At 39.8% G+C, this 19,586-nt stretch overlaps 1 protein-coding gene across 4 annotated transcripts in view; it reads left to right on the top strand.

Annotated features, from left to right (window-relative positions):
- mtus1b (microtubule associated tumor suppressor 1b) overlaps nt 1–19,586 on the top strand; it is a 209,641-nt gene that overhangs the window by 170,469 nt on the left and 19,586 nt on the right. For all 4 annotated transcript variants that reach the window (XM_043690010.1, XM_043689991.1, XM_043689999.1 and 1 more), the window contains 2 exons: nt 5,922–5,988; nt 16,971–17,185. In XM_043690010.1, coding sequence (XP_043545945.1) covers nt 5,922–5,988; nt 16,971–17,185 — 282 coding nt within the window. The remainder of the gene's footprint in view (nt 1–5,921; nt 5,989–16,970; nt 17,186–19,586) is intronic.

Genomic DNA, 19,586 nt, shown 5'->3' on the forward strand with positions numbered 1-19,586 from the left:
TGAAAAAACATGATCTTAGACCCCTCATAAATTAGGGCCTTTGGATCCTTCCCCTGGAATCTGGAAGCCTCTATGACTCTCTCCTTCTCCCGGTAATGATGGAATCACACCAGGAAAGGACGAGGGCATTGACCCAGACCAGACCTCCGTGCTGTGACCTGGTGAGCCCTATCTTCAATCCTCTTATGCCAGTCTCCAAGTCAAGGAATTTCGGAAGCCAATCTTCAACAAATTCCGCAGGCTGCTCACCTTCCTTAGCCTCAGGCAGACCGATGATCCAAATGTTTATTTTTCTCCTGTCCCTGTTTTCAAGATCATCCACTTGGTCACGCAAAGTACGAACCTGCGTCTTCAGGGCTTGGATCTCTTCCTTGAATGAACTGGCATCAGCTTCCACCACTGTGACCCAGTGCTCCACCACATCAGTCCTCTTCTCCAGGTCTCCCAGCTGCTGCTCATGCTTCTGCAGCATGAGAGAGACTGCAGCCAGCTTCTCTTCAATCTGTTTCCCCAACATCTCGCGAGATTTCGAGAGCTGGTTCACCAGGTCCTGGAGAGTAATTGGCTCTGAGGCTGTTGCAGGCCTGGCCTCAGATGCTCCTCCTCCCTTTTTAGGCATTTCTGGACAGCTGAAAATACAGGTAAGTCAATTTTTAAATGTTTCTTGGGGCTCCACAATCTTTCCAATGCCCCAAGAAATCCTGATGACCCGGGTTGGGCGGGTTAAAGGACCGTCCTGCTCCTGCGATGCGAAGCTCCAGTGCGATCTTCTCAGATCGCCGCCATCTTAGATCCCCCGGTAAGTCCCTTTTAATGTGGGAAAACTCACCCTTCCCAACAGCCCTCGCTTCACCACTCCTCCTCCTCGCTGCTCTGGTAAAATAGACATGCCTGTGTTTGTAGACTGGAATATTCCTTGTTCCATCCTGCTCTGGTCCCTCCCCACAACTCTTTGCCTGCCCTTCTGACTTAATCAGTACTGCTTCTCTTGTGTGGAATTAGAACAACTATCAAATTTGCTCCCAATTTCCATCCTGTTGTCACGTTCACCTGGTCCAGCTTTGACTACTTCATTCCCTTCACATGCATCTCCGAACAAGTGCTGGCCCCTGATTTACAAAATCACCAACTCCCACAGTAACCTTTTAATTATAGATCCTTACCCATTACCTTCTGTAACGACTCTGCTCCGGTTTGTTCCTCCGTCTGTGTCGCATCTGTTTTGATGCATCTTCTGCAAGTAGCCTCATTCACCATTTTTTCCCTCAACTGAGGATTTCCCTCTGTCATGGTTGAGTGTCTTCAAATGAATCTGAGATGCTTCCTGCTCTTCTACTCAGCCCTTCCTTATCTGCCTCACTTTTCACCCATCTAGTTTGAGCTGAAAGCATCATAAGCTGCCCGTTCCCCTAAGAGCATTTTGCAGGGATCATTCCGTCTGGGTAAACCTGGTCCACTCTTCCACTTCTGGCACTTTCCCATTCAATCGCAGAAGGTGCGACACTTACCCATTATCTCCTCTCTGAAAATGCAGTCAGTCTGTCACATGTTTCAAGATGCATTTTGCACGTGCTCACAGATGGAGCACAGACTGACTTTCAGTTTGCTGAGCTCAAACTGTACATTGGTATTTGTTTCACTGAGCTGTTTTCAAACATGAAAATTCTTAAACTAGCATTTTCCTGTTGACCAATTTTTAAATACATATGCTGTGAAGAACTGGTAACCAAAATGTGGAATGTTCCTGCTGATACTCTAAATGAAACCATAACTTTGTGCAATGCTGGTTAGTAATGTTGAGAGATTTTGTTCATCTATTACAATATCAACATGCTTTAGGCCTCAGATCAAATTGAACCAATTTAAATTCATTTTTGAAAGTTATTTCATTTCTACAATGTCCTGTTAGTTTCTATCACATAAAACTTGTCTTGGGCTGTTTATATACAAAGGAGTTACTGAAGTATATTGTAAATCACTTCAACTTGAATTTTATTGCCTTAATTTTGAGTTTGCTTCATAAAGCATGTTGCCCTCAAGTTTCAGTATTTGTGATTTCACAATGTGAATTGTTTCTCAAGCATGCAGTCTGAGGTTCTATAGGGTACAGCCCCACTCTGTACTCCAGTTGAAAGGTCTTAGACTGGAGCCTTTCCCAATTATCAGCTGCATCAATCTTTGGTGTATTCCTCAGCACGTTGTCCTGAACCTCAATGCTGCTCCGTTCCTGTTCACGTGTTCCAGAAAATGTTTTCCCAATGCATCCGAAATGAGGTTGGGAGCCAGGCAGGTAAAATCTCACTGAGCATCTGTCACCAGTTTGGAAGTCAGTAAAGCAAGGCCAATCAATCCTTTCTCTCTTTACACCTGAACTTTAACACAGCACCTTCCGGTAGCCTGACCCAGCAGCCATGAGGTGCATTTAAAAAGTGAAAAGGCCATGTAACTTCAATAAAAATTGTAGCAGCAGTTTTCTCCATTAGAAACAAATCCTGGTCATCAACTGAGAAATGCTTTCACTGTGCTGTATATGCTATGTCTGCCTAATTCCTCACTCATGCGCCATATTGATCATCTGAGACACCTTCCACTTCATCCACTTCCAAATTTCAGGTAGTGTGTATATGAAAACAATTTTCAAAATTGTGAAAGGGGAAAATATTATACCTAGGATCCCTTTCAACCAAATAGCCAGTTTTGTGTGGTTTGAAAGTATCCGTGAACTAGCTGTACACAGACATCAATTGTCAGACAGTTATGACCCACTAAAGTAGTGCCATAAACAGAGACGCATTCCTCTTGAAGTCGGATCAAATGGTAGATACATTTTTTTGAAAGTTACACCTGGTCCCCCAATTTGTGGTCTTTCAAACTAAGGTTGATAGAAACCAGGTTTTTGTACTACGTAAGAATTATAATTTAAATAATTAAACTGTATCTGCAAGTCAACAGACATAAACCCCCATAGGCATATAGCAACAATACTAACAAACTCTAATCTCCTTAAATGCCCCTCTACACAGGCAGGCACACACAAAATAGTGAAAATAGACTATTGTTGAAAGTAGAGGAGAACGGGAAAACTCAGTTGTGGTCTTTGTCTCCTGATCCCAATGTTGAGATGATCTTCAGCTCACTCGGCCCATTGTCTTTCTCTAAAAGTTTCCATTAGTCTGTAAGTAGTACAGTGTGACTGCTTCATTTGGAAAATATCCGATTTATCAATTGCCAAAGTCATACCTCATAGCAGTTGCTGCTGACAAGGTAACTGGCTTTCAACTTTAATCAGGGTTGTTTTTACTGCATAGAACATCTATCTTTTGCTGGGGGAGGGACAACACATCCCTGTCTCCTCCCTACTTTCTCCACTGCACTCCCTTCCCAAACGTGGGAAACTTTTTTTATAAGGCAGTAAAACAGCTTTTGACTGTGTCCATTAGGGAGTGGTCTACATGTAACCACCTCTAGATGATTCAGGAGATGGCACATTATCCGTTGGCTTGCTAAGCCAATTGTCCGTTGGCAGAATGCCTTCTCATCAGAACGTTCAAACAAGCCTCACGACATAGCTTAGCTGGTGATTTAAAAAAAAGGGACTCCTTTCTCGTGTGGAGTCTTTCTCCTTGACATCTTGGTCTTGTTGTGTGGAATAGGCCATTGTCCTCTTGGGCAGATTTCTTGGAATTAGGGCAGTTCATATTGAAGGACTGTGTCGCAAATATGGGCAGCTGAACATGGTGATCTGTGTGTTGCCCCCAAGAACAACATAAACTAACAAAACAAAAGTTGCTGGCAAAGCTCAACAAGTCTGGCAGCATCTGTGGAGAGAAATAGAGTTCATGTTCACATCAAGTGACCCTTACTTTATGCTGACGAAGTTCTGAGTATGCCTGACAGACCAATGGTTTCCAATGCAGAATATTCTGCTTTTGGCACTTGTTAGTGCTTCAAGTTAATGCGTGTTTGTCAGCTTTTGCCAATGCTGCTGTCTTTAGGTGAACATAAGTAACTGACTTTTTTTCTCTGAATTTTCTCGCTATCCATTTAATTAAATGTTTCATTAAGTGAAACATATTAAGTATTTGCTTATGCTCACTTAATGTAAGATTCAGCTGAAAACTTTGCATTGTAAATGTTAGCATTTCAGAGCTTTGTGTGATACTTTTACAATAATTTGGACTGTCGACCTGCAATATTGCAACTACATCTGTGACTTATTTTGCTCTAACCTTGCAAGCATGACACTTCAATAAAACTTTAGGACTTGAGCTACAATGAAGGTGGGGAACATGTTTGTGAGCATTTCACCACCTGTTGGTTGTCAGTTTGGCAATATCAATGCTGATAGCAATTACCATAATCTTCAGTGTACATGCTCACACCTGTCTGTCTAATTCACGTTTACCCAAGTGGGAATATGCTCATGACTTTGGTTAAAAACTCTTACATAATAGAGATCATTACAGTGTAGCTCTGTTCTAAATTGGGCTGATTTGAACTGGAACTAACACCAGATTGTAATTTAAAACTGACTGAGTTGAACAGTACATTTTTTTTTGGTTTACCAGCTGGTTGACCTTGGGGGGGATGGTAGGGTGCTTGACAGCGTTATATATTAAGCTGAGAATTAAAAATAGAGCTTTTCCATTACTGAATTAGTTGGAAGATCAATGTTCTAGTACTCAGCTTTAGTTGCTGACATTTGAGTAAATTAACATCGATCAGCGCCTCCCCCACTCTATCCAGTCTCCCGTCTGCAGACGCATAGGGCTGTGCCTTCTGTAATGAGTGGTTCCCACTTCACTTATGAATGCAGATGTTTTTTTTCTTCAGGCCGGAGTACTGCAGGAAATATGGTACACATCCTGGACTGAAAGTTAGCTTGGAAGGCAAGGCCTAATGGATCTTTTCCTACAAGTATTTTAAATGTAGAAAGACCAGTTTGGGTTGTGGTGTGGCCACCTGTGCTTTTGCACAATTTACACAAACAGCCAGAAAAAGGGAGAATGGGTTGCAGCAGCAGCAAAATGTGCCTGTACGATCCTTGTGCTGGAAAGAGGGTAACTGACGAATTCTTTTGATTTGCTGACTGGAACTATGAGGGGTTGGTAACTGACGCAAGTAATTTCAACATTCTTTTATTTCCAGCTGTTCGCTGTAGATTGCTGCAAAAATAGCTGAATAATTGTGGTGCATTGAAGAGCCAGATTATTGAGCCCCGCACATCCTATAGCATTTTAAAGCCGCATCCTGACTCTGCTTTAGGGATTAGAAAGCTCAAGTTCAATTTCCCGAGAATTAATGATCGCTTGTGAATCAAATCACTTAATTTTATCTGCTCAAGATTAATGAAGCACTCAGGTCTGCATGTTTCCTTGCTGATATTGTGCTCTTGGCTTACGATTTGTTTCTTCTAATACTTTGCAAGGTGAACAAAAAAAATGTTTGTTGAAACCTTGTTAGAACTGTGCATTAAAGACCTAATTCAAGCATCTTATTTGGTAAGAACAATCTTTTTTGAAATTGTAGTGCATGTCGTCTGGATATACTAATTCATGACACATGGGAAATATTGTGCTCAATACAAAAGACTGAAGTCGGTTACAGCTACGATTGGCTCTGTACCTTGCAACATTGCAAGCTTTTTGTAATATATACCAGAGTTTTGTTTCTATTGAAGATAAGGTTGATGTCTCTGGACCTTTTGAAAAAATGCACATGGTAAAATATTTCTCTAAACAATGTATCCTGATGTATCTTTCTGCTGTCACTGCAGTTTTTGTGTACTAGTGATTTAAGCAAACTACCTACATTTAATGTATTTTGAAAGCTTCATATTCACTTGAGTTATTAAGCATAGAAAATTTTGCAGTTCTAAGTTTTGTTTCATTCCCATAGTAACAAAATATTTTTCTTCACAGCGGGAGGAAGTAAGCAAACAACACAAGGAACTGTCTCATGAGCTGCTTACACTGCGCAGTGAGCTAGGTAAGAACCAGATTTTATTGTGGTTTTTATAGTTCAAAACTCAACTTTATGATTTGGCAAATATTAAGCTGTTTAGTAATATTCCTGCAGTTAAATGTTCCATGATATCTGTGAAAACACTTATTTCTCTGGAGGCTGGCCATTTGACCCAGTTCCTGGAATTCCGAGCATTTGGTATACCAGGAACCGCCTTAGGAAAATGTTTTCCCCAGACCTACCTTCTGATTTTAAATGCAAAATAATTGTTCATGCTTAAGCATTTATTGCTGAATACGGATATAATCTTATTTCGTCCTGTTTAATATCCTTTTTTACCTTTTTAGATATAATTTAATCAGTGAAACTTTTTCTAATGCTTGGCAGAATGCTCAATCCCAGTCCAGAATAAAATAACTCTTCCTTTGGCTCATTGTAACATATATTGTGTTTAAGTATGTAGCCCAACTAGCCTTGTTATTGTACACACTATTTGAGTGTCGGGTTAATGTGGCATTTTTATTTTACCAAAAAAGATTCACAGCCAGTCGAATTGAGCATTTGAATTTGACTTAATGGCCCACAATTGCCTCACGGTTCAGTATCAAACAGAACCTTATCATTTTAGCCTTTAAGTGACATTCTTGCTGACAAACCAAAAACTCCTAAAACACATTAGCTACACTTGTGAAATTTGCAATGAAGAGAAATATTCTTGTGAACACTAGATATGGAAGTTTCAAGGCAACTTATTGTACTGTGCATTAACAATGAGGCACTTTTGCACTACGCAGTATGTTCCCAACTTCATGAAGGCCCTTTTTTTTAAATGAGAGGAAGCACTGAGCAAGATTAGAGAGAACTAGGCCAGTTTGCTACTGCCCATGGGGTAGTGACAGTCAGTAACATGCAGCAATAAGAGTAGCCTGATTGGCTGCTGTAGAAAACAATTTAAAAGGGACAACTAGACAAGTTTCGCATGGTTGGCTAATTAGTAAAGCTAGATCGCATGGAATTCTGAATGAGCTTGTCAATCAGATTCAAAATTGGCTTGAAGGCAGATACGGTGATGGCTGAGGATTTTTCTGACGAAGGCCGGTGACCATAAGTGTTCCAGAGAGAATGGTGCTTGTCCACTTTTTTGTCTTTTATATAAATTATTTAAATGAGAATATAAGAAGCATGGTTAGTAAGTTTGTTGATGCCACTAAAATTGGTGATAGTGTATAGTTAAGTTAGTTGTCGAAGATTAAAAAGAGACCTTGATCAGTTGCGTCAACAGGTCAAGGAGAGGCAGGTAAAGTTTAATATGGATAAATGTGAAGTATTGTATTTAATAGGCTGCTGGGTAGTGTTATAGAACCAAAACTAGGGTTTCAGGTACAGAATTCTTTGAAATTTGTATCACCGGTAAACAGTGTGGTTAAGGTGATTCGCACACTTGCCTTCATTGCTCAGACCTTTTTGAGTTAGGAAGATAATGAAGAAGGCATTTGATATTCTTGCCTTTTATTGGTCAGTGTATTGGTTAGAAGAGCTGGAAATGTGTTGCTGGAAAAGCGCAGCAGGTCAGGCAGCATCCAGGGAACAGGAGAATCGACGTTTCGGGCATAAGCCCTTCTTCAGGAAAATATTGGTTAGAAGAGTCAGGATGTCTTCAGGATGTTAGGTCGCTTTTGGAATACTGTGTGCAATTCTGGTCTCCATGCTTGAAGGAGGATGTTGTGAAACTTGTAAGTCGTTTCTGAACCTTTTCAAGGATATTGCCACGGTTGGAGGCTTTGACCTAATAGGGAGAGGCTGAATAAACTCGGGCTATTTTCCCTTGATCATCAGAGGCTGACCGGTAACTTGAGGTTTATAAAATCATGAAGGACACGGATAGGGTATACAGACAAGGATTTATTTCCAGGGTGGGGGATGTTCACATCTAGAAAGTATAGGTTTAAGATGAGAGGGGAAAGATTTAAAAGGGACCCAAGAGGCAATATTTTCATGCAATATGTGATTGGAATGGAGGTTGGTATAACTACAACATTTAAAAGGCATGTGGATGGGTATATGAATATGAAGGGTTTAGAGGGATATGGACCAAGTGCTGGAAAATGGGACTCCATTAATTTAGAATATCTGGTCGGCATGGACGAGTTGGATGGAAGTGTCTGTTTCTATGCTGTACTGCTCTGACTGAGGTGGGACAGGACGTTGGTGGGGCCTCTTGTGGGGTACTGTCCAATTCTGCTTGCTCTTTTATTGGAAGGATATTATTAAACTGGAGAGGGTTCAGCAAAGATTTACTAGGCTGTTACTAGGGCTGGAGGGGTTGAGTTATAAGACGTGGCTGGATAGGATTGCACATTTTTCACTGGAACATGAGGTTGAGGGGTGGCCTTTACAGATATTTATAAAATCATGAGGGGCATAGTTAGGTGAATGATAAAGGTCTTTTCCCTTGGAGTTCAAAACTAGAGGGCATATTTTAAGCTGAGAGGAGAAAATCTGCCAGTGAAAGTAGTAGATGCAGGGACAGTTAAAAATTTTTAACAAGAGACACTTGGCCCATTTCCCTCCAAACCTTCCTTCCTTCCTTGAATAAAGTACATGCAGGTGGGAGTAGTTTATTTTGGGAACATGTTTGATGTGGACTGGTTGGATCAAAAGGTCTGTTTCCATGCTGCATGACTCTGGCACCATTGTCATTTGAGAAATAATGGAGCCATTACTAAGGATATACTGACAGAACATTTAGAAAAATCATATTAGAATCCAGCATAGTATCAAAGAGAAATTGTTTGCAGGGTTTACTAGAGATCTTTTTGGATATAATTAGGCCAGAAGAAACAAAAAGGGTAGATATACTTGGATTTCAAAAAAAATTTGGAAATTATTACATGATTACTGCACATACTAGAGCTCATTGCATGAATGAATTGAAGATTAGTTAATTAACAGAATTGCTATCTCGATTTTAAGTCATTAGCTTGGAATATTGTAACAATGTTTTGCAGAGTGCTCAAGAATTGGTCAGAGCCCCACTTGAGTTTGGGGACCCAGGATAAATATAATGAAGAAATGTTAATACAAGTAATCACTTGTGTCAGCATGAAATAAAGCAACATGTAATTTTTCCATATAAACTTGACCCCTATTCGCAACAGAATCATGTTTTGGTATAGTCTTTACTCCCAATGATGCTGCCACAATAAAAAAAATGACAACAACCATAAATACCAATTCATTTTGCTGCTTTTGTGCTCATCTGCCTGAAAACAGTAGCATTCCAGGAAAGTGTGGTTAACTCAACTGGATTTTTTTTTGAGTTGAATGGCTTTGGAATTCCTCCCCACAGAGCCATGGGGACAGAATCATGTAAATTTTAAGGCTGTGAGAAATTCTTGATCAGTATTGGAATCATAAGTTGAAGGGAAAGTACAGGAATGTTGTTTCTATGGAATGATAGAGCAGGATTAGGAGACTGAATGGCATATTCCTGTTGCTATTTCTTAGGGTTTTATGGAATTGCTGTTGGTGTTACAGCCAGCTGAAGAGGGGTGAATTGGCTTTGTCATTCCAATTAAAATTTGGCTCCCCAGAAACATGAGTTAATTACAAGACTTTCTTGTGTGGAAGGCAGAGTCATTTCTTGCTGCTTAAATTTGAAAGAAATGTGACATGAAGTGCATAAATTCAGATGTGGATAATGTCTAGTACAGAAAGGAAGATAATGTATCAAAAGGAACACGCTGGACAATGGTGAACTGAAGTATAAGCCCTTGAGAAACGCAGCAGATCTGGCAGGTATCCTGAGTAGAGAAAGACTGTTAACATCGTGTCCGATATGATGTGGAGATAAAGCAATGTGTAGTATAAAGTCCTTACAATATCCTTAAGTCTTGAGTTGTTGGGTCTTAACTGGACGCATTGATTAGAAATGTGAATCCAGATGTCAAAAGAGAAAATGCTGTATTGCAGATGTATTGGGTTCTAAAATCCAATGTCCCCCTTCAGTTTGTTTATCACTAGTTAATTTGCTTTTAGAGACCGAGAGAGAGGAAGAAACTTTTCTGGTTTCAGTTATGAATCCAGTTCATTTTACTTGATTTTAAAGCTGCTGCTTGAAATGCAGGGCATTAATGTATTTTTAAAATCTGGGGTAATTGTTCCCAAGCTGGATAACTGCAAGAAAGTCTTTAATCTTGACTGAGACCTATCATACAAATGTGAATTTAAAACTAGAAGATCAGTAGTTCTCTCGTGACTGGCTTTAGTCTCTCTTGATAAATGTTTACTTTAAATTCAGATGACTTTGGTTATTCCAGGTTTGTTTTCTAGACCTTGCTTCAACCTAATGTCAGTTGACTGGAATTTTAAAATCTATATTTCCTTAAAAGTCCATCCTCCCTCCCTCTGCAGATTGGTCCATCTTCAGCATTTGTGGCCCTTCAGTCCTTCACCAAGATGATTTTCTCTTTTGTACCTTTCGATGCCAATTAACCAAGTACCAGGAGCAGTTATGCACATGTACTGATTACAAAGCCCATTTACCTGGTTTAATATGTCACCCTGAGCTAAAGATGGCTCAGGTTAAATCTGTATTGTATCCAAGTTTGTGGCTGTTATGCAAGTTGTGTGGGCAGATAATTTTGAGAGATCTATTATGTGCTGAGGAGAAGAAATGATTCACTTGGAAGTATAGAAAGCAAAATGTTTAAGTAGAATGGAATCTGGGTGTCCTCGAAGCCATTGGCATCAAAATAGAGTAATTATGAAGGCAGATGGAATGTTTATTGCAAGGGTTTGGACTATCAAATTGGACCTCTCTTGTTCCTTGCTGCAACATAGACAGCACAGGTGGAAGCATCCACCCATGTTGTGTGGTTTTTATTTCCTTAATTAGAGACTTGGCTTTGAAGCAGTTCAGAGAAGATTTGTTAGACTGCTGTTTGAGATGAGGTTGCATTTTGGGGAAGAATGAGAGGTGTTCTTATTGAAACATAGCATTCAGTGAAAATTTGACTTGGTAAATGCTAAGGTGGTATTTCTTCAAGGGAGTCAAGTAATACAGGACAGTGTTTAAGAAAACACTACTGCGTTTCTCATTTAAGATGAAGGTGAGATACTTTGAAAGAGTTGTGATGTTTTGGAATTTTCTATTCCAGAGAACAAGTTGGGTGTCCTTGACCATACATGTGGTGGATCTGATTGGAGTTTTATGGAGGAAAGGCAGACTTGCAACCTTCAATACCAGTAGCAATAGGAGTAGATTGTTCAGTCATTTTCTTGTTTTGCAAATGCATATGTTGCTTATTTAAATGCACTGCAGGGTAATATTGCACATCTAGTGATAGGATGGAGTAATAGATGTGGGATGTTTTAAAGCCATTGATCTATAGAGAACTCTGTTGGATTAGATTTCTGTGGTAATAGTAATGTTTCAGTTCAATCATTTTGTAGACTGTCTTCACTGCATTCACTTAACTATTCAATCTTTTGGCATACCTTTTGAGGTTGAGAAGTCTAGATCCAAGTGGTTCTGTGCACGCGTATCTTGGTGCTGCTTCATGTTGCACAAACTTCATTTTTTGGGAGAAAGTTGATTGGGTTTCTTTTGGAGATCAAGCTAATGGCCTGCAGAATACATGAAACATATGAATTAGGTGCAGAAGAAGGCTGTTCAGCCCCCCAAGTCTGCTCTGTCACTTGATACAATCATGGCTGATCTCATTTTAGCTTCATTTCTGCTTCCCTTCATAACCCTTCAAACCAGAAATAATTTAAATTTGGGGGCTTTAATTTTTAGCCTATGTCCCAGCATCCATGTTCTGGGGTAGTGAATTCCCAGATTGACTACCTTTTGTGAAAAGTAGTTTCTCTTAGTCTGACTTACCTTAAAAACGATGACCACTCAAATGAAGAACTGTCCTCTACATCATCATCATCAATCCCCTTTCATCTTGTATGCCTCACTTAGAACATCTCTCATTCTTCCAAACTCCAGCAAGTATAGGCCTAAATTGCTCAATCTGTCCTCCTAATACACCCCATATCTATGGAATCAATCCAGTGAACCACCTCTGAGCTGCCTTCAATAGAACTACATCTCTTAAGGGGACCAAATTTGTCTGCAGTACCTCAGGTATGGTCTCACCAATGTCTTGTTGTGCCAACACTACCCTCTTTTTCTACTCTATTGAGAATTTGGGAGAAGCATTTAGTAAGCTTGCAGATGGCATCAAGAATAGTACAGTTGACAGTGAAGATGGTTGTAGAAGATTACAAAGGGGTCTTGATCAATTGGGTCAATGTGTTAGGCAGAAGCTAGGGGATGTTAATTCTGAGGGCCTGTTATCAGGTGAGTCCATATTTGACATGAGAATTGTTTAAAGATCTGATAGTTCATGACTGACATGTTGCAGTAAGGAAGGAGGACAAGGATGGTAAGGTGAAGGACCCTTGGAAAATGACTGGAGATTGTGAATTTAGTCAAAAGGAAGAAAAGTAGTATGGTAAGGTTTAGGCAGCTAAAATCTGACAGGGTCTGTCGGGTGGTGGATATAAAGCAAGGAATTAAAGCAAGAACAGGCCATGAAATGACCTTGGCAAGTAGGGTTAAAGAGAATGGCAGGGTATTCTATACATTAAAAATAACTAGGGAGAAATTAGGACCACTTATCAAGGAGGCAACTTGTGCTTATAGGCAGAGGATGTGGGTGAGATCATAAATGGGTACTTTGTGTCGATATTTACCCAAAGAAGGATATGGAGGATAGTGAGATTAGTGTGGAACCTGCTGATATGCTAGAACATTTTGAGATCAAGAAGGAAGTGATGGGTCTTTTGAAGGGCATTTAAGGTGACTAAGTCCCCAGGTCCACATTATTGACAGAGGCAAGAGAGGAGGTTGCTGAGGCCTCGATCAAGACCTTGTTCGCCACCAGAGAGGTACTGGATGACTGGTGAGTAGCTGATGATATTCTGTTCAAGAAGGGAAGTAGGGTTAATCCAAGCAACTATAGACCAGTGACTCTCACATCGGTTGTTGGGATGCTGTTGAAGAGAATCCTTAGGATATATGCTCATTTAGAAAAGAATGATCTAATTATGGACAGTCAGCATGGCTTTGTGCAGGGTAGGTCATGTCTTACTAGCTTGATTTGAATTTTTCATGGAGGTGACAAAGATACTCTGAGGCTAGAGCAGTGGATGTTGTTTATATGGATTTTAGTGAAGGCTTTCAACAAGGTCCCTCATGGTAGGCTTCTCTAGTAGATTAAGATGCGTGGATTCAGAATTGGCTTGCCCATAGAAGGCAGCGGGTAGTGTTGGAAGGTTTTTATTTATATCAAGATGTCATGTTGCAGCTTTAAAAGACTTTTTTGATAGGGAACAAAAAAGTATTGTGTTCAGTTTTGGTTGCCACATTACAAGAAGGATGTGGAGACTTTGAAGAGGGTGCAGAAATTATTTACCAGGATGCTGTCTGAATTAGACCGTATGATCTACAGGGTGAGGCTAGAAAAACTTAGGTTTTCTCTAGAGCAGCAGGGACTGATGGAAGACTTGATTGAAGTCTATATAATAGAGATGCGTAGATAAAGTTGACAGTCAATGTTTCTCCCCCAGAGTCAAAATGTCTAATACTAGGGGTCATCCATTTTAAGAAGCATGTCATGGGCATGGTTTTTTACACAGTAGAGAGTCTGGAACACACTGCCCATGTTGGTAGAGGCAGATACAATAGGGGTATTTAAGGGACTTTAGATAAGCAAATGAATATGCAAGGAATGAAAGGACATGGACCAAGGGAGGCAGAAGGGATTAGTTCAACTTGGCGTCATGTTTGACATAACATAGTGGGCTGAAATGTCATTTCCTGTGCTATATAGTTCTGAGTGTGGCAGATGGAGTTTAATTTAGATAATTGAGGTGTTGTGGTAAAACAAACAAATGTGGGATTTACGCAAATAAAGGTAAAGTCCTGGGTAGAGTTGTGGAATGGAGAGACCTAGGGATTCAGGTACATATTCTTGAATGTTGAATCGCAGGTAGACAAGGTGTTTAAGAACTCACTTATCATGCTTGCCTTCATCGCTAAGACCATTTGATTTCTAGGAGTTGGGATGTCATGTTGAGGTTGTACAGGATGTTGGTGAAGCCACTTTTGGAGTATTGTATACAGTTCTGGTTGCCTTTCTGTAGGAAGTATATTAAATTGGAGAGAGTTCAGAAACATTTACAAGGATGCTGCTGAGACTGGAGGGTCTATGTTGAGGAGAGGCTGGGTAAACTGTGACATTTCACTGGAGTGTAGGAGGTTGAAGAGTAATCTGAAAGAGGTTTATAAAATCAGGAGGGGCACAGAAGGTGAATAGCAAAGTTTTTTCCCTAGAGTGGGGAAGTTCAAAACTAGGAGCATTTTTTAAGGTGAGAGGAGAAAGATTTCAAAAGGACCTGAGAGGCAACCTTTTCACACAGGGTGGTTTGTATGTGGAATAAACTACTAAAGGAAGTGGTAGATGCAGGCACAGGTACATGAATCAGCAAGATTTAGAGGCATTTGGGCCAAACGCAGGAAAGTGCGACTAGTTCAGTTTGGGGAAACTTGGTCGCCAATGGAAAGTTGGACAGAAGAGTCTGTTTCTGTACTGTATGACTTTGACAATAAATGCTAAAATTGTATTTGCTTTCCTTATCACTTGCTGTACCAGCATATCAATAGTAAATACTGTTATCAAGACTTGAGTCTCTGAGAATAGAAATAGAAGTGGGAGTATGCTTTTTGGCCTTCTGAGTCTATTCAGCCATATGCCAAAGTTGATTGATCTACCTGAACTTTCTCTTCCATCACTATCACTGTATTCCTTGATTCTCTGCGTACCAAAAACCCAAGTGTGTGTTTTTTTTAAATCGTGCATGCACAAGTTTTCACAATTCATGAAATCCAGTTTCTGTCTGTATTGTAACATCAGACACGTGGTGAAAAGTGCAACAACTATCGGGTAAACTGGAAAAATCAAACTGCTCTGGATACAGGCTGTGTTGAATCTTAAAATACTTTTTAGGGTTGACCTGATATGTTTGAGTTGTTTTTTAATTGATTTACTGTGTCCTGGAAGTAATTTCATCAGCCACAACTTAACTTTTCACTAACCAGTGATCTTCAGTTTAGGATTATTCCATTTCACTGGACATGAGCATTCTTTCCATTGAGCATTGTACATCAGGCTTAGTAATGGCAAAATGCTCGCTGTACCTGTATAGTATTTCAATGGATGTAACTTGCCATTAAATCTTTACCTTATCTAACAAGGAATTTTTGACACTAACAAAAATTTGTTTTTTTTCTGAATCCGTTTAAGTTCGCATTTGTTTCCTACCAATTGTCCTGCTTGAATGTAAGATCACTGTGTAACCCTTAGAGTTGTTCTGTACATTTTCAAAGCAATGGCCTCTGGATTATCTGAACTATCTATTTACATTGCCCACTGATGATTAATTTCTCAAAGTAAACAGATGTGTTTTAGGCTTTCAGTTTAGGAGATTTTTTTTTTACTTGGGGGAAACCGCCCGCCCGCACCACCCCCCACCCCCCACTTTTTGTTATCACATTTGGTTTGGAGCTATGAACTGAGAGCTGAGTGTGACCTTTTTGGATCGTGAGCAGCAGCCTTTTTTTTTAAAAAAAAAAGGCAAACAAGGAAGGAAACTGATATTTGCTTATGAGGCCAGACCTGAAAATTAATTGCAGGTTAATTCTTGTTCCAAGAATGCTGTATATGTTTTGGTTTCAGAGATATGTTATGCGCAAACAGATGGCAGATGTTTGAAAGTTAATAGGGGTCCAGTAGGAAGAAGAGTCTAAGAAACCAAAGTTTGAACTGGATTTGAACTGTGTTGGTCAGAAGGATTGTGGCTGCAAAAGCTATAGGATGGAGGTTTGATTGTTCCCTGCTAATCTTCTCATTATCAACTTATTGAAAATTTGGAGAATAGAATCTCTGTTATAAGTATTGGCTAGTCCTCAGAGCTTAGTGAAATCCATTTGCATGCATGCTTCAGAAACCAAGTCCCTTGTGCCTGTGATGTTATGAATCTGGAATCTGCTGAAGTGAATTGGCCAATTATATCTCTTTTTTTTTCTTTTGATTTATCCCTTAACTATGTTTAATAGTTTGTATTTGTGTGAATGGGGCCAAGAATCAAAGAAAACTAAGTTTAAACCATGAGAGGCATGGATAGGATAAATAGACTAAGTCTGTCTTTTCTCTGGGATGGGGGAGTCCAGAGCTAGGTTGGTTTTGGGTGAGAGGGGAAAGATATAAAAGGGACCTAACGGGCAACCTTTTTACACCAATGGTGTTGCTGCCAGAGGAGGTGGTGAAGGCTACTACAATTGGAGCATTTAAAAGGCATCTGAAAGTGTATATAAATAGTAAGAGTTTGGAAGAATATGGGCAAGTGCTGGCAAATGAGACTAGGTTAGGTTGGGATATGTGGTCGCCATGGAAGAGTTGGACTGAAGGGTCTGTTTCCATGCTATACATCTCTATGACACTGTAAGTGGAAGTAGGTAGCTAGTTAACACGAGGGTTGCTCTGAATAATATAAACAATTGTGATGATGTCATTTGGATTCACGCCAACAGTGTTTAGTGGAGCTAAGCACTGCAGTGTTTGACTTTGGCCTTCCAGACAGCTCCAAAAACCTAATTATGAAGTCCAGTTATGGAGGTGCTGTGGGAGAAGTTTGTGTCAATAAGCCTGTCTCAAATGCTTTTAAAGCCAACTGAAAGCGCACAAGTTTTTTTCAAAAATGTTCAGCTTGTAAAAATGAGGGTGGCTTGACTACACTGCATTAATTCACAAGTCTAATTTGTGTAGCAGAGCCAAAATTATCTTAAAAGCTCATATTATTAATCTAACATAAATGGACTAGAATGGTTTTGTGATACCTCTCATAGGATTGCAGTATTATATCATGCTATTATGTCACTGCACTGCTTTCAGAGACCAGGAACGTGACGTTGGTTCAGTTGGAGAAGGATCGGGAGGAACTACAAAACAGATACGAAGGAGTAATTCAAACGCTATCTGAAGAGCACCAGACTGAACTTAAAGAATTAGAAAAAAGACTTGAGGAGCTCTTCACTGCAGAGAAGGAGCACCTACAGCAACGCTTTGAAAATGATGTCAAGAAGTTGCAAGCACAGCTTCAAAAGGAGGTCTGATTTTGTTTTTTTTTTGGCTTTATTTCCTCTTTCCACCCTCGAAGTATTTGATAAAGCTTTGCATCGACAGTGCCAAGGAGACCGTTGTAAAAGCTGCACAGTAAAAACTTGATAATGGTCATAGCTTCTGTTGTCCATGTGTACAGTTAAACACAACCACCCAGAAGTTGTCACAGATTCTCTGTTCTTTCGAAATGGCAATCATGGATGTTAATGGTTTGATCTGGACTTGCACTTCTTATTTATACTGCCTCACTGTACAAGCCATTGAAGAATTATTATGGTTTGAATATGGTATAACTTTTTTTAATGGTGTACTAAAACCACATATTGAACAGTTGCTCTTGCCATAAGAAATTTTGTGGGGACTCAGACTTTGCCAGGATTAATAACATTCCATAGTTTTCAAATTATTTTTGATATTTCTTCTTCTGTCGTCTTCGTGTGTATGTCCAAATCTGCACTTCACTTCTGAATTGGTTAAACGGGCATTTAAGCAGCACTTTATACCTTCAGGATCGTAGTTTCAGAAATTGTTGATTTATTGTTTGGTCTTGATAGGACTGTTGCACAACAGGGATTCCCAATACTTGATGCAGTGAAATTAACATGGGAAATTATCTCAAATTTTCAATTTTCTTTTGAGGTCAGTAATGAGTGTCATCACATCACCACTGGGTGGAATGTCAGGTTTGTTATGTTGATGTGACTGCATTATTTTAAAACAAAAGGCATGTGGTTTGCTCTGTTTGTTGTGCATACTTTGTGTACTAAATTCCTTCTGGCTTTTTATTTTTCTCAAACTGCTTTATTAAATCGGTCTCCAGAAAACTAAATGAAATGAAAAAGAAAGCATTGAACCCTATGCCCCGATTGTTGAGGTGTGATCTGTCCTTGAGATGTATGTTGACATAAAAATAATAATACTTTAATTTAGTATGAAATGAAAAAAGCCAAGTTAGTGCAAACTGTCTTTGATTACAGCAAGAGGTGAATAATGTTGAATTTTATCTAAGTCACCTGAGTTGGATTTTTTTCATCTTGTGATACTTTGTCACTTTTTTGAGAGACAGAAATTTGTAAACCGGCATTAGCCAAGATTTCCAGATGTAAGTGACCACATGGTCCAATGTGTGGACTTTTAATTTGCTTGACATGCCAGCATTAATAACCCTTGACTGCTTATGTTGACGTTTTGAATAATAGTGAAGTTTTGAGCGAGCTTTATTAGCGAGTCAAAGTTTTTAGTCGCCCTGGGTTCCTTTTTCAAGCTCAATATTTACTTAATAAACTGTTTACCCAGTTAGGTAAAAACAATCACTGCAGATGCTGGAAACCAGATTCTGGATTAGTGGTGCTGGAAGAACACAGCAGTTCAGGCAGTATCCGAGGAGTACTGCTCCTCTGATGTTTACCCAGTTATCAGACTGGTCTTAATCTGCAGCTTGCTGTGCTGAACCACCCATTGTGAAGTTTCCTTTCTTATAACTGCTGCTAAGTAGCAGCTCAGAGTGGCAAAGGCTAAGGTCCTTCTGTCCCAAATTTAAGTTTTCCCTTGTTTTAGTAGATAGTAACAGGAAGTTATATCAAACCAGTTTGTCCCAGAAGATTATGGCAACTCCGACTTAGTTATCAGCATTTGGGGCTTTCCTTGTTTGATGTTGAAGCCCCTACCCCATATAGTGTACCAAAATTCTATAGATTCCCTTACGTTTTGTGTTTTAGAATAGATGAAATGCCATAGGAGACTTGTCTGAATCTATTCAGTTGTCTTGCTACCTTTTCTGCAGCACTGATGACCTGAAGACAGGTCATAGAAACACAGGTGCAGATACTAGGAGCAAGAGTAAGCCATTTGGCTCTTTAAACCTGCTGTGCTAGTCCATACCATGATCATGGCTGCTCCTCTATCAGTGCCATATTCCCACTTTCTCTCTCTTCTTACCCCTTGATACTTTGTTGATTTCTCAAAATTTATCATCACTTCCATGAACATACTCTGACCCAGTGGTAGTGAATTCCATAGGTTGACAAGAAATGGCCGACTCTGTGTATCTTGAGACTGAGACTCTTGACTCTAGACCCTACCAACCAAAGGAAACCCAACCCTGTCAGAATGTATACAACTTGGACCTTCTCATTTTTCTGAACTCTAGTGAATACAAGTCTGACCAAACCAATCTCTTGCCTTAAAGACAGCCCTATCACCACCAGTGTCAGCTTCGTGAATCTACCACCTCAAAAGACTCACCTGTCCCTACTTGCTCTTTCTGGTCTATGGATCCATTATCAATCAGTGCTAGTGTATTACACCCCCACTCCAGGTGCTGTATGCATCAATTTGTGCACTAGTCTCTTAAGTGGGACATTATCGGAACCCTTCATGAAATCTAAA

This window comes from Chiloscyllium plagiosum, chromosome 1, assembly GCF_004010195.1.
Source record: "Chiloscyllium plagiosum isolate BGI_BamShark_2017 chromosome 1, ASM401019v2, whole genome shotgun sequence".
NCBI lineage: Eukaryota > Metazoa > Chordata > Chondrichthyes > Orectolobiformes > Hemiscylliidae > Chiloscyllium > Chiloscyllium plagiosum.